Source organism: Pseudorca crassidens, chromosome 3 (genome assembly GCF_039906515.1).
Source record: "Pseudorca crassidens isolate mPseCra1 chromosome 3, mPseCra1.hap1, whole genome shotgun sequence".
NCBI classification, from domain to species: Eukaryota; Metazoa; Chordata; class Mammalia; order Artiodactyla; family Delphinidae; genus Pseudorca; species Pseudorca crassidens.
Window position 1 is genome coordinate 159,420,226 of NC_090298.1, and position 14,689 is coordinate 159,434,914.

A 14,689-nucleotide genomic window follows, 5' to 3' on the forward strand; every position below is an offset into this window, starting at 1 on the left:
GGGGCTCTTCTCCCAACTGGAGAACCGCCAAGCCCACCCCCACCACGGGCCGAGGAGCCGGTCCCTTGGGAAGCCCTGTTAGCAGCCAGGAGACATGCAGCTGGCTTCTGATGGTGTGCAGGCAGTGGATGCGATTCACATTCCTGTGCAAATGGAAGCTGGAGCCGAGTGCACACACTCAGATCCTCAGCTGGTTCCTGCAGCCTTGGGTTATCAGAATGGCCTGAGCCGCTGGCCTTCAATGGGGATGACAAGCAGCACCTGGGGTTGTCATCATGAGGGGACGGGGCCTGGAAAGCCAGGCATGGCTACACAGGGGTCAGTCCCTCGCTGCTAAGGTGACCCCGCCCTTGTGGCCTTCTGGTGTCCTGGCACATGGGCAAGGCAGTGTGGAAGCTCTGCCACACCCCTGGTCACCGAGAGCTGGCCGTACGGGAAGGGAAGCCTCACGCAGCCAGGACAAGGCCTCCACATCTGTGAAAAATGTCATCCCTTCACTCTGTCCACTCAACACGCAGTCTCCTCCCCACTGCACGTAGTTACTGAGAGAGTAGTGAAACCATGCCCTGATGCAGAGCAAAGAAGAGCCGGGAACGTGTAACAGACTCAGGCCCAAACGCTGTGAGCGAACAGGGCTGGTGGAGACCCCTGTAAATGTCTCTGTTCAAGCCTGATTTTAAAATGTCTTTGTTCTTGTCACAGTTCAAGGGCGGGGTGTGATAATTTCGAACTGCAACTATTTTTCCTGATTCTGCTGGCAAGGGCCAGTCCTGCTTCACACCCAGCCCACGGCAGCTCTCGGGCTGCGGTCCCATCTCTCTGGCCCGTCCCTGCTCCCCGGTCTCTGAAGGAGCGGGGGCCCCCAGGCCCACGTGCAGGGGTACTCTGTCCACGTCCACCCAGGGCAGCATGACTGTGCTTATTCTGACACCATGCTGAGTGGCACGGTGCCGGGCACTGCGGGGGACACACCTACGTCCTCGTTTCGTCCCTTCAATCCTTCGTGGCTTGTTATCTCCACTTTGGATGTGCTCCCACACCTGGCCACCTGCAAACAAACCCAGCCTGTCCTTTCACTGTCCCAGTGGTTACTCTAGAGCTCACTCTTTCGTCCTTGCCTTTTTCTCCCTGTATGCAATGCCTTCTGCGTGTTTTCTTTTTAATCCAAGCGTATTTGTGATTTCGTTGTGTCATTTACGTATTGTCATGTCACTTACAGGTTGAGATACATGTTATAAATTACTCTATGTTATGATCAGGGTATAATTTGAATTCCATGCACGTGCATTTCAGCGTGATAAAGGGGGCACTGGATCTGAAGGGCCTGATAGAGACTGCCCCTGACTCGTCACAAGGGGCCAGGCTTCCCACAGTCTTTTGCTAACTGACTAGGTGTCGTGTGCTTCTTCAGAAGGGACAGCCCGTTTTCTCCAGTAGGGCCTCACCTTGTAACGTGCCTATCTCTGAATTACTGTTAAGGATGGTTATTTCCCCAAGTCACAGTGAATTTCACAGCTCTATTTGGAGGGGTTCACCCCTCCAGAATTACATGGAAATTCTCTTCTTACAACTCCCAAGTGAAGCCCTCTAAAGTGGGAGGGCTTTCTCCACTGAGAAAGCTAGGAAGCGACTTTCACCACTGGCTAGTTACAAAAGGAGCCATCCCAGTGCCATGAAGATCGCTCCGCCGGCCCTGGAGGAAAGTCGGGGTGAAGACGGCTCCTCGACCAGCCCTGAGGTACAGACCAGTCTCACCCTCTCCCACCAGCCGTGTCACTGACCTTCACGGGGAAGGGCCTCTAGGAGAGATGGCCACAGCCCTGATGCCCAGGGTGGCCCTGCCGGAGCCTCTGGGGCCCTTACTGCACCCTTCCACCAGAAGGGGGTGGGGCCGAGCATCTGCACCCTCACTGGCTGGGTTGAAGGCTGCAAAACCACTAGCAAGAACTTGCCCCAGAGCTCTCTGGAGGGACAAAACAGGAGACCTTCCTGCTGGAGGAGGGTGAACTGACATGCACGGAATACAGGGTAGAGGTCTTTACACTCAGCCCTGACTACCGCTCCCTCCTGTCCTGCTCACCCGCTCCGGCCCTTCACACAGCACAAGTCTCACTCAACGTGTGAGCCACCCACAGCCGTTACTTTCACACAGCGAGACCCCCTGTACTTAGGAAGAGACGTCCACCTATCTGCTCTTACCATATGTGTGCTAGAAGGTTCTGGGTGAGGCCCGAGTGCATGAAGATCTCCTTCACCTCCTGGCCGCTCACATAGCCGTCCAGGTCTAGGTCAGTCTTCAGAAATATCTCGTCAAATCGCATCTTGTCCGCCACTGGCACCACCCAGTTTACTGTTGGCTGAAAAGGTTTTTCAGAAGTTAATCCTCAAGCTTTTTATCACCTGCAAATATACACTATTGAAGTGCTTTCATGCTCATTTTAGCAGAAAACCCTCCACGAGCCAAGAGGGCAGACAGGATCCCTGTTCTTAACAGCGGAAACTGAGGCTCAGAGAGGTTAATGCTGACTCGGTCAGTCTTACCCAGTGGCCAGTCTGTACCTCTTTCCACCCCATCACAGTGCCCTGAAATCTTTGTACTGAGAGGGATGTAAAGACGCAGCAGGTCCTTCTACCAATAGCCCTTCCATCCCCGCTGCCTGGGACACGAAGGAAAGCTTTCCACGATGGAAAGTGATCCCCTTCCAGGAGGGGACTTCAAGTGTACCAGAGAGGACCCTCCTGACCACTCATTTTGGAAGGACTGTCTCCCGAGAACCGGCCCAGCACCGATGCCAGCGTTCCTGGCCTTCTGTCCTCCACCTGCAGACCTTTGCAGCGGCAGGGGCATTCTCAACGCCCACAGTTCCAGGATTCTGTACTCCATCCTTCTTTGACCCTGACCCCACTCCCTGCGACACAGCAGACCCCCTGTGAGGTGTCAGTACACACAAGGCACTGACAGGCACTGAGTGAGGCTGATGTGAAAACTGCACCTGCATGACAGGCGGGCACTCAGGGCCCTGTGGTGCTGGTGGGGGAGCCCGGGCCTCTGAGGAGCACGCCCACCACCTGTGAGCGCTCCACATCCACGAGGACCCTGCTATGGCAGACGAAGCTGAGAGCCCAGCGAGCTGCTTTGATTTCAGTGCATTGGGGCTCGGCCACCTCGTGCACCTGTGACCTCTTACACCACCTGCTCCAGTTCTACTTAAGAAAAGCAAATGCCAGGGTCCGCCAGGGCCAGAGCACCTCCAACTCAGAGGCATCCAGGCCCCTCGGGCACTTGGTGGCAGGCCTCTTCAATTGCTTATTCTGGGTGTGTCACCTCTGACCTTTGGGGCTCCCATCACAGCACGTTTCACAGCATCTCTGCCCCTTTTTGTAGAGATGTTTCCTTTCATCTGCTTTTCTGACCAGGTCTCTCTTATCATCTAAATCAGTGGGATCCTGATGTGAGCACCAGGGATCCAGAAAGTAATTTTGGGAAGAAAGGGACAACACATTACCCAGGGTTTGGGGTAGGGAGTAGAATGATTTAGGACAGCAAGGATTTATCAAAAAAAAAAAAAAATCATCAGAATTTATGGACCAGATTCAAATTGCAAAGGCTCAGGCAGCGAGAACTGAGATAGCGTTTTACCTGCTGCATTACAGGAATTTTCTAAGCCACCTCAGGTCTGTCATTGAACAGTTCAGAGGAGACGTAAAGATGCACATAAAGGAGCTTTAATGAAGAGGCTTGCTGTCTTTAAGTCAAGAGCCTGGAACGAGCTCATACGCTGACACTGAGATGCCCACAGAAGAAGGAGCAATGGTCAGACAAGCTGAGCTGAGGCGGGATTGGTTTCTGGGTCCCATGGGCCCCAACAGATCACGCCTCTGGGATGATGAGGATCCAGACATTCGTTGCGCAAACACAATGAACTTGCTGCCTCATTTCTGGGGGTCTCAGGGTATGTCAGCAGCAAGAATCCGATGCCTACTTAGCTAAAAATCCAACACTGAACAACCTCCCCCTTGGAGCTGGGTCTCCTGGAAAGGGCTGGGTTTAAGGTCAGCTTAGCAGCTGTAGGCCTCCAGTCAATGGCAACAGACCCTGGTGGCTGGAAGGGGCTTCCCCTCACATATGGCCACGAGAGCTGGACTGGGCGGCCCTCTGGGGGCCCCAGGTAGGGTGTTGTTGCCCTGGGGATGAGGAAAGTGGGGGAGGGGAAAGCATGGAACTTGTGGGTCCACAGAAATGCCCGTTCTCATGTCTGCAATTCCACCAGCTGCCCCTCTTCCACGGGGACAAAGACACCCCCACCTGTGACCCCCAAGAGCGGCCACTAGTACAACTGGTCTAGTCAGGGGGGTCAGCAGCATGCTCCTGGGATCTGGGGAGAGCTGCCAGATCACCAGGGGGTGGTATTATGAGGCTGGCTGGCCTGCACCCAACAACAACTTCAGCCCTGCCTGCTTCCTTGTCAGTAAAACATACCCCATCTAGCCTAACCTACGGTACTTAAGAGCTTTCGGCAAGAATTCTGCAGACTCAAGGTGTTGGGTCTTGAAACACAGCAGCTCATGTAGGTCTAAGTAGCTGGCCTCAGCCCCGCTTCTCCGACTCCATCTCACCATCCCCTGGCTAACCCTGCCTCAGCTTTTTTCCGGTTTCAAGGACACACGGAGCGTTTCCACTTGAGAGCCTTGCCATGCACTAGTCCTCAGATGGCTTATCATTCAGGTGTTAGCTCAGATGTCACCGCGGCAGCGGTAGCCTGCCAGCTGGCCCCACCCACGGGAGCACGCCCCCCTCCTCACCCCGACACTTCCAGGCCAGGACCTGCTCTGCTTTCTCATGACTGGTGGACCTTCCTTAGTTTACCAATTTGCTTATCGTCTGTCTCCCCACAGAGGGCAGGGGCCCATCGCACAGTCACTGCAGCACCCCCAGGAAGTGCCGGGCACGGCTGGTGAGCTGGCAAAGGTGCCCAGGCTGGGCCATCTGAGGCTGGGGTCCTTCACAGAGAGCCGCATACAACTCACCAACCAGAGGCCACGCCTCTCCAACTGGCCAGAGTGGTGAGGGGAGTTGTGTTAGCCCCTATGACCAAGCCTCATCGACCCTCTCTGATCTCTTTTTTTTACTCTAGGATGTGATAAGCTCCTTGAAAATGAGCCTTGCAAGTCGAATATTTAACTTTAAAATTATGTCACTATCAAGAGAAATCACTGTCTCATTATGCCTTTCTTGTTTTCATTTTTATCATATTCCAAACTTGCATGGGGTGCTGGCTGGCCTTCTTGTCACAACTCATTGCTTTGGCTTTGAAACCACAAATGAGGTAGAAAGTAAAGCATGATTCCACATGTAACTCATGTCCTTGCACCTTTTAGACAATCTCCAAGGTGCCCTTTTACAAAGAGCCCATTATGATGCTGCCTTTGCAAGAACAAGAAACGTCTTTTTTGACATATAAGATACTGTCACATGGAGAGCTGGAGCCCCCTCCTGTCTTCCTAACACGAGATGGATACCTCCCTTAATTACCTGATTACTCAACATATTTTTAATGAGCATCAGAGTACCAGAGATTCTTCTAGATGCTGAGATTATAACCAAGAACGAACTCTGCTCTCATGAAGCTAATGGCGGGGGTTTGGGGGGGAACTGGACAGATGATACATAATTAACCGCGTAACAGGCCAGCTGTGGGAAATCTAGAAGAGAGCAGGTAGAGGGTGGCTGGTCCAGGGTGTGGTCACACCAGGCTCCCCAGATGAGGTGCCCCGTGAGCAGAGGCTCACGACGCCAGGTGCCTCAGTATGCAATCTGGGGACACGCCCTCCCAGCAGAGGGTCTGCCCGAGGCAGGAGAGGCAGAGGGGTGAGTAGTGCTGGGGAAAGGCGGTATTTATGTGTAAGTGAATGAGAAACTTAATTCTGAATCCCTGTTGCTATGGTCTGAATGTTTGTGTCCCCCCCCCCCCAATTCATACGCTGGAAGTCCTAAGCCCCATTGTGATGGCATTAGGAAGTGGGGCCTTTGGGAGGTGATTAGGTCGTGAGGACAGAGCCCTCACGAATGGGATTAGTGCCCTTAAAAAAGGGACCCCAGAGAGCTTCCATGGCCCTTCCGCCATGTGAGGACCCAGCAAGAGGACGGCCACCTGTGAACCAGGAATTGCCCCACCAAACACCGAATCTGTCGGCACCTCGATCTTGGACTTCCAGCTTCCAGAACTGTGAGAAATAAATATCAGCTGTTTAGAAGCCACCCAGTCTACAGCACTGTCACAGCAGCCAGAGAGGACTACGACACCTATTGTAAAGATTTAATTTAATCACAGACTTTACCCTTCTTGGGTCACGAACTACGTGCTGCTGAGAAACATCTTGCTGGCACTCTACACAGCAGTGCAAACAGCTGCTCGGAGACGTGGCCACGCATGCAGAGGGCACCGTACCTGTGTTTGCTTGATACTGTGCTTGGGAGACAGGCTTCCAGTGCTGTTCAGGCTGCTGACGCTGCCGTGGGAAGGCGTGGAGCGGAGGCTGTCTTTCGGCGGGGGGCTGGCAGGCAGGACAGGCACAGCTCCCGGGAACACCGTCTTCTTCCTCTTGGACGGTGGGATGAGGGATGGGGGCAGGGCAGAGGGCACAGGCTCCTTCTCGAGGGCTCGGTACACCAAGTGCATGGCCTGTGAGCACAAAAGAGAACGGCGTTCAGGTGGCAAGGCCCAGGGCCAGGGTGGGCAGAGGGCAGCTCTTTCAGGGGCTGCAGTGATGTGATGAAGACTGCTCTTTTTGAGGTTGCTTCCAAATGGAACACAGTAAAAATAAACCTTTCTGATGAGCTACACTGCCAATGCATAATTTTCTAAGACATATGTTTAATCACGAGAGACTGAAATGAGTACAAAAGGAATACAATCATGCCAGACTCCACACATGTCCCTTCGCCACACAGCAAGGCCACTGTCTCCAGGTCTGACGACTTTCAAAGTAACGGAACGTGGAAGTCTACAGACTCACCATGATAGTACACCTTAAACCTATATAGTGCTGTCTGTCAATTACATCTCAAGAAAACTGGAAGGGGAAAAAAAGGCACACCGTGAGAGCTGCATGTACCTCAAGATATTCAGGAGACACAAAACTACCCAAAAGGGCGTGTGTGCTGAGGATGGACAGGTGGCTCTCCTGCTCGAGGTAGGCAGGGGAAAATAAACTTTGTCTAAAACAAGGATTGAAAAGTCTATTTTAAAAAGTAACAAACAAAACCAAAATGACAACCCCCCCCACTTCAAACTAGTCTTTAAGTTGCTACCAACAGATCATTAACACAGGTAAAAATTTACAGTCACTTAAAAACTGTACTAAATGCCAAACTCAGCTAGTGATGAAAAGAAACACAAAATGACACAACTCTAAGACCCACTTATAAAAGAATATAAATCTTGGCTGAAATGATGAGAAATGATAAAAACAAAAGTAGAAATTCAGGGCTCATGAGGTTATGAGGAGAGAGGCGTGTTCCTGGGTTCACTCCAGGCCAATCACCCCTTCCTGGAGACCACCCCAAAGGCAGTTCAATGATACTAACTAACACCTGAAGTCAAATGCCATCAAAAGAAATATAAAAACAAATAATGAGGGGCTTGGGGGAGGGGGGATGGGGAGTTAGTGTTTCATGGGGACAGAGGTTTAGTTTTGCAAGGTGAAAAGAGTTCTGGGGATGGATGGTGGTGATGGTTGCACAACCATGTGAATGTGTTAATACCACTGAACCGTACACTTAAAAATGGTTATGATGGGACTTCCCCGGTGGTCCAGTGGTTAAGACTCCATGCTCCCAATGCAGGGGGCCGGGGTTCAATCCCTGGTCAGGGAATTAGATCCCACATGCCGCAACTAAAAGGATCCCACATGACACAACGAAGATCCCACACGCGGCAATGAAGATCCCACGTGCCGCAACTAAGACCAGGCACAGCCAAATAAATAAATAAATATTTTAAAAACTAAATAAAAATGGTTATGATGGTAAATTTTGTTATGCGGTAAATTTTGTTATGTGTATTTTACCACAATAAAAAAAATAATAATGGACAGCTAGTGAAAAGAACAGGATGATGGAGAAACATGGAACATGCTCAAAGTAAAAAAGGCAAAACACAGTCGATGTGTGGGGGAAAAAAACACAACTGAGTACTATGGGGTGTAAGGGATTATGAGTGGAATTGTAAGAGAAATTGATAATTTCCTTGGCAAATGGTTTAAATTTAACCTAGAAGTTTAAAATCTCAAAGGCTTTACACCATAGTATAGTAAGATAATGACAAGCTTTCATTCATTTGTATGTTGTAAAATCACATTTTAAAGACATTTAAAATTCCTAAAACAGAAGATGTACCTTAGGGATATGGATATAGTTCATCGTTTTCTATGACTTAGGAATTCCCAGCTTTTTTTTTTTCTGCTTGAACTTAATTACTGTTTATTAGAGCATTGTCCTTATCTGCAAGGGGCTACTTTATTCTACTTTGAGATTTAACGGAATGAGATGAGTGAATAAATCTCATGAACGGGAGAGAAAGGTCAAAGATGTGAGTAAGGAGAGGGGAAGGGAGAAAGAAAAAGAGGGACAGAATGACATGGCCCCAGGGTGGGGAGGTGAGAGCCAGGCAAAGTCAGTGCAGCAGGCAGCTGGGAGAGGTGAATGGTGAGCTACGGGGGTGTGGAGGGAGGGCAGCTGAATGGGAAGGCAGCCCATAGGACACAAGAGCCCCAATCCTCACATAGATCTAGCACTGCTGCTAAAAGGAGAAGAGGGTGGGAGTGTCAGGGCTCTGGCATGAACAGAAGCAGACGTGGAAGTAGATGGCAGGCTGCTAGGGCACCTGGTGGGCATGTCTACACATATGCCTACTTCCCAGCTCTGTCTGCTGAGAAGGCCTGGAAGCAGTGGCATCGCAGGGGCACTGAGCACCCCAGTGCCCAGATCCTGGTTTCTAATACCATTCTCCACTATAAGGAACTGGGGGTCCCTGGAAAAATGGCTGATGATGGAGCTGAGAGAGCAAGAAAAAAGAGCAAGGAAAGAGCAAGGAAAATCCTATCGTGCCAAAAGTAAGCAAGTGCTCAAGAATGATATGATGTGACCAAATGACAAAGGAGTCAGCTGGGAGGAACTCCCACTGGGCAAAATAAATCATGCCAGTAAAGGATTATAAACCATGGAACAGAGAACAGAGGACACATCCATAAGTCCACCCTGATATGAACAAGTTCCTTACAGTAGAAGGCCAGCTAGAAGATGTGCAAGGAATGACAGAATTAGAAAATCATCATCTGGCAACTACCAGAAACCTGACTGATTCAGGTGAGACTCCTGGGAGGATGCAAGAACTAGCGGGTGAGAGTTGTAGGGGTAACAGGGTATTCAGTCTCCACGTGTCTCTCATGAAAGATTGAGCACAAAGGAAAAGAGAGAATCCTGAAGCCTCCACCCCAAACTTGATCAAGGTCGGGTCAAGGTTGACATCAAGGTAGTAAGACATGGAATAAGACATCACATGTCCTATCGATGTCATGTGCCCTGGGGAGAACAAGCATCACCTCGGTGGGGACCTGCCACACAAAAGTGCATGGCCTGGATCATCATCAGGAAACAGCAGACAACCCCACACCGAAGGACACACTACACACCACTGGCCTTAAAAATGCCCACATGGCCATGAGACACAAAGACAGACGCAGGAGCTGATCTAGATTATAAGAACACGAGGCTGGGGCTTCCCTGGTGGCGCAGTGGTTGGGAGTCCGCCTGCCGATGCAGGGGACACGGGTTCGTGCCCCGGTCCGGGAAGATCCCACATGCCGTGGAGCGGCTGGGCCCGTGAGCCATGGCCGCTGAGCCTGTGCTCCACAATGGGAGAGGCCACAACAGTGAGAGGCCCATGTACCGCAAAAAAAAAAAAAAAAAAAAAAAAAGAACACGAGGCTGTAGTCTCTTTCACTATAAAGGACATTTTGGGAACAAATGGCAAAATGTGAATAATATCCTTAGATTAGATAATAGATTAATACAATAATAGATATACTAATATATAACATATATGATATAACCTATCATAATAGATACTGTAATAAATTAGACAATGTCAATTTCCTGATTTTGAACTGGACAGCAGTTATGCAAGAGAATTCTCTGGTTTGGGGATACAGACACTGAAGTATTTCAGGATGAAAAGGCCCATGTCTGAAACTTACTTCAAAATGGTTCAAAGGGAAAATTAATTGTGTATACATATCCATGTATACATTCATATGCAAATGAGAGAGAAGGAGAGAAGGAAGGGGAGAGGAGAGGGAGAGAGGGAGAAGGATAAAACAGTGTAGTAAAACAGCAACACTGGGGAATCTGAGTGAAGATTCGAAAGAATTCTCTGTCAAATTACACCCAAATTATGTCAAAATAGACATTAAAAAAATTAAACAAGAAACCCCCACATGAGCTGCACATTTGCTTCATCAGCAGAGTGGGAAAAGAGAGTCACAGCAGGGGCCTACCACAGCAAACTCATCTCTGTCCAGGTGCCCGTCCTTGTCGATGTCACTGAGGTCCCAGACCTGCAAGGGAAGAGAGCAGCAAGGCTTAGCGGGGGGCGGTACCAAGGGACTGCTGGGAGGAAGGGCCTGTGTGGCAGCACGCATGCCCACCAGAACTCAGATTCTGACTGCACACCAGGGTTAAGACAAGGCAATCAAAATGCATTTAAGAACCAGTCTGTAGGTTCTCTGAAAAACCATCATCCAATGAAATACTGTCAATTCCAAGATCCTTTCCACCATATTAACATTCATTTTCTCTAACAAATGATCATGATTGTAATCACGTCCACCCTGATTTTTAGATTCTTTGGTTTTGGTGCAGGTGTTGCTCTGAACACAAGCCCGCCTTCCCGCCCCCACTGACTGACACACACACACACAGACACACACACATCTAGCCCCTGCCCCCATTCACGGCAGGGCCACGGGAATGCATTTGAGTAGGCCTGTGGGATCTTGTCTCCTCTCCCTTATCAGTGGATGGTGAGAAAGATCCCACAAAATATGCCAGGCCGACCTAGCATCCTGAAAGACAAGGCAGGCATGGATCAAAGGCTGTGTGCTGGGTTTTCTAAAGTACAACCAAGGCACTAGCTTCCTGACCCAAGTCAGCTCGCCAGGACCAGAAGCCTGTCTGACTTGGACAGTGCTGCACATGGCACCAGTGCCCAGAGCCAGGCAGAAGCCCAGGGTCCATCTGTGATGCTACATATGCTGGTACCCGCGCCCCCAATCAATCACTAGGATCTTCAGCCCAGGGATGTTTCTCACATGTGGACCCTCCTCTTCACCCCCTGCTGCTGTGTCCTTGGCTTGGGCCTCTCTCCAACACTCCACAGAGGCCAGAGCTTCCAGCTGGCCTCCCTGCCTCTAGTCCTGTACCCAGGGTAACCACAGGACCTGCTCTAGAATGCACTCTCACCCCACCTCACCCTGCTGACGGCATCCAGTCCCTGTGCACATGGAGACCACTGTGCCCTTAGCTGGTCCCTCAACCCCAGCCCAGTCTCCTGGGACTCCACCTTGATCTCTAGGGACTTCAAATGGTTCGCAGTCCCCTCAAGCATATGGATGCCCTTTTAAAGGTGTCGGGCACTCGGCTGAGTGTTTTACGTCTTTGGTCTCAATTTAAGAAGCAGAATCTCAGAAGAGTAATGTTCCCCAAAATACGGCACATACAGGCCTTCCTGACTCCACAGTCCTCCCCTGCCACAGCACCACTGATATTCGGGGCCAGATCATCTCTGTGGTGGGACATCCTGTGCATTATAGGATACTGAGAAGCAACCATGACCTCAACCTACCTGATATCAGTAACACCCAACCCAGGTGGGACAAGCAAAAATGTCTCCAGGTACTGCTCTACATCCCCCGGGGGTAGAACCGCCTGGTGAGAATATCAGCAGTACTCAGCGTGCCAGGCTGCCTCTGCTCATGCTGTTTTGTGCCTGGCCTTCTCAACCCGTCATCTGCAACCTGTTCCTTCCCTCTAAAGGCTACAACCCAGGGGCACCTACTCTAGGCAGCCTTCCCTGCCTGCCCTGTACCCCTCTGCTTCCCTGCCTGCCCTGTACCCCTCTGCTCTCCCTCCTCTGGGGGAGGCTTTCAGGAACCTCCCCCTCTACCATTGTCCCCAGCAAGCAGAACTGTGATTATCAGGGAGGCAATGGTTGGGCAGGGGAGGGAAGCACCAGGGAAGAGTGCAGGCTCTGGGGACCACCAGGACCTCATTCCCTTCTCCATGCAACCCTGAGCGACTAACCAGCCACTCTGAAGGACCCCCATTTCCTCACATGGAAAATGGAAGTGACACCATTCATAACAAAGTAGTTGCAAGTACCTGGTGACTTCATTCCTGCAAAGCGCTAGAATAGGATCTAGCACATACTAAGCCCTCAATAAATACCAAGATCTTAACTATTACTTACTTATTTGATCTCCTGGACTGTATTTAATTTCATCCCCATTTTCCCAGTGCTCAGTACAAAGCTGGCCCAGAGCAGACTCCGAAAAATGCTTCTGAATGACTAAATGGATGCATAATGCGTGGGTACAGGGATGCACAGGTGAATGAGTGGGTGCACAGATGCAAGGATGGATGCCTGAGTGCATTGATACAACCACAGATGGATGGGTGCATGGACACGGATGCATGCATGGGTGTGAATGCACGCATGCATGGATGGGTGCGTGAATGTGGATGCATGCATGGATGGATGGGTGCATGGACATGGATGCATGCATACCGACGCATGCGTGCATGAACGCGTGCACGTGTGGGTTGATGCTTGGAGGGAGGGAGAGACCTAGAGAGGAGTAGATGAGAAGTGACCCCTGTGGACAAGACCTGGAGCCAAGGTAGAAGATCTGCAGAACTCACCCTTCCTAGCCGTAGCTCCCTTTCTAATAAAGCACACTCCACCTCTGTTGATCTCTTTGTCTTGTTCAGGATTTGGCTCTACAACATTATTACACCCAACTTTCAGGTATTTTGAAGAACTGTCACACTGTGCAGGAGCAGATCACCCCATCCTGCCTCATAAAGACCACTGGTGATCAGCGTGGGTCCCCATCACAGGCCTCCGTCTACACCACACCACAGCCAAAAAGAAGACAAAGGGATCTGTGAGATCTCCTTTCTTAGTGGCCTCATTTCAAAACAAAGTCCTATCTGGATCCTATCAAATGGGCCAGTATCTGCAAAAGTGATATTCAAACAGGAAAATTATTAGGTGAATCCAAGTGGGTAGGAATTTGCACCCTTCCCCATGGTTCTACCAAATGTCATGAGCCAGACCCACAGGCGTGGCCTGGGGCAGCAGGGACCATGCTCCACCCTCCTGCTCTAGGTCTGCACCTGCCACACCAGCAATTCCATCCAGAGAGATGACAACATCCATCCCCTCTCAACCCAGAGCGGGAAACTCAGCACAGAGATAGCCATGCAGAACTGGGCTTTGTGCACAGAGCAAACATGAGGGGCCATAACGCAAACCCATTAGAAGGAAAACAGTCTGGTTTAGAAACCTGTATCTAAAAAACTTGTATTTAATAGGAACAAAACTGAGGCTTTTTTTTTAATAAAAATGGGGGGAATGCATAAAATTTTATCTAAACTTGCAGCAGAATTGAAAGTACCTTTACCTTAGGTTCCTAGGCAGGAAAAAACAAAAATTAAAAATAGAAAAGAAATACAGACATATATGCCCATACTCTTCCCCTAGAAGCACAATGCAGAGGGGGAAATCACAGTCTGGGTTTGAGTCCCAGCTCTGCCTGCCCCGAGCCCTGGGTAGTGAGTGCATTTCTCAGGCTGCTCCCCATGTGTGCTGGGGAGCCTCTGTGAGCTGTACCCTGTGAGGCCCCAAGCCAGCCCAACTGCAGCAATTGCTCCACCCATGTTGGCTCTTATGAAACCCAACACTGCATGGCTGTGCAGCAAGGCCTCGAAGTGTCCGTGGTGGGTGAGCATGGGGCTGACTGGATTCAGCAGCAGTGCCCGGTGTGAGAGAACCACTTACCCTACCCAGGACATCAAGAGGCAGCTTTGAGTTCATGAGGACTGGCTTGACTTTGTCTCCAGAAAGCAAACCACTGATGGGTAAGAGGCTTTCAAAAATTCCATCAAATTTTGCCTTTTCTTCTACCTAGTTGGAAAGAAACAGCCTGAGTGAAAAAGTGTGAGAGTCCAAAATGAGCCCTGGCCTGAAGCTGATTGAAAATGGGCAAGGACACAGCGCTGGGCTCACCTAAGAGTACACGACTGTCCTACTGCACTTCCAGAGTGAACTCTAGCCAGAAGGATACAGCCCTCTGGTGACTATGGATGTGGTGGCCAAGATCAACAGGGGAGAGAGGAGCTGGGCTTCACTCTCTGCCACAGGGGATGCCTGGGAGACCAAGGTCATTCCTACCTACCTCCTAGCTCACTAGGATGAGAAAGATGAAAGAACGAAGAACGAAATCTGGATATCAATCCATAGAACTTAAACAACTAAAGAACCAAATATAAAAATAAACCAAAGATGTAAGCAACTAATTATCAAAATCAACTTTAAGCATAAGAAGTCCTCTGTGTCTGACAATAAAA

General features: G+C 50.2%; 1 protein-coding gene across 27 annotated transcripts in view; it reads right to left on the reverse strand.

Moving 5' to 3' along the window:
• The window catches only part of EPS15L1 (epidermal growth factor receptor pathway substrate 15 like 1), a 101,144-nt gene that overhangs the window by 53,103 nt on the left and 33,352 nt on the right, over positions 1 to 14,689 (reverse strand). For all 27 annotated transcript variants that reach the window (XR_010942380.1, XR_010942378.1, XR_010942379.1 and 24 more), the window contains 4 exons: positions 14,121 to 14,246; positions 10,558 to 10,617; positions 6,450 to 6,683; positions 2,200 to 2,357 (listed from right to left, as the gene is read on the reverse strand). Coding sequence is in view for 21 of the 27 variants with exons in the window: in XM_067733083.1 (XP_067589184.1) it covers positions 2,200 to 2,357; positions 6,450 to 6,683; positions 10,558 to 10,617; positions 14,121 to 14,246 (578 nt within the window). In the remaining 6 variants the exon portion in view is untranslated. The remainder of the gene's footprint in view (positions 1 to 2,199; positions 2,358 to 6,449; positions 6,684 to 10,557; positions 10,618 to 14,120; positions 14,247 to 14,689) is intronic.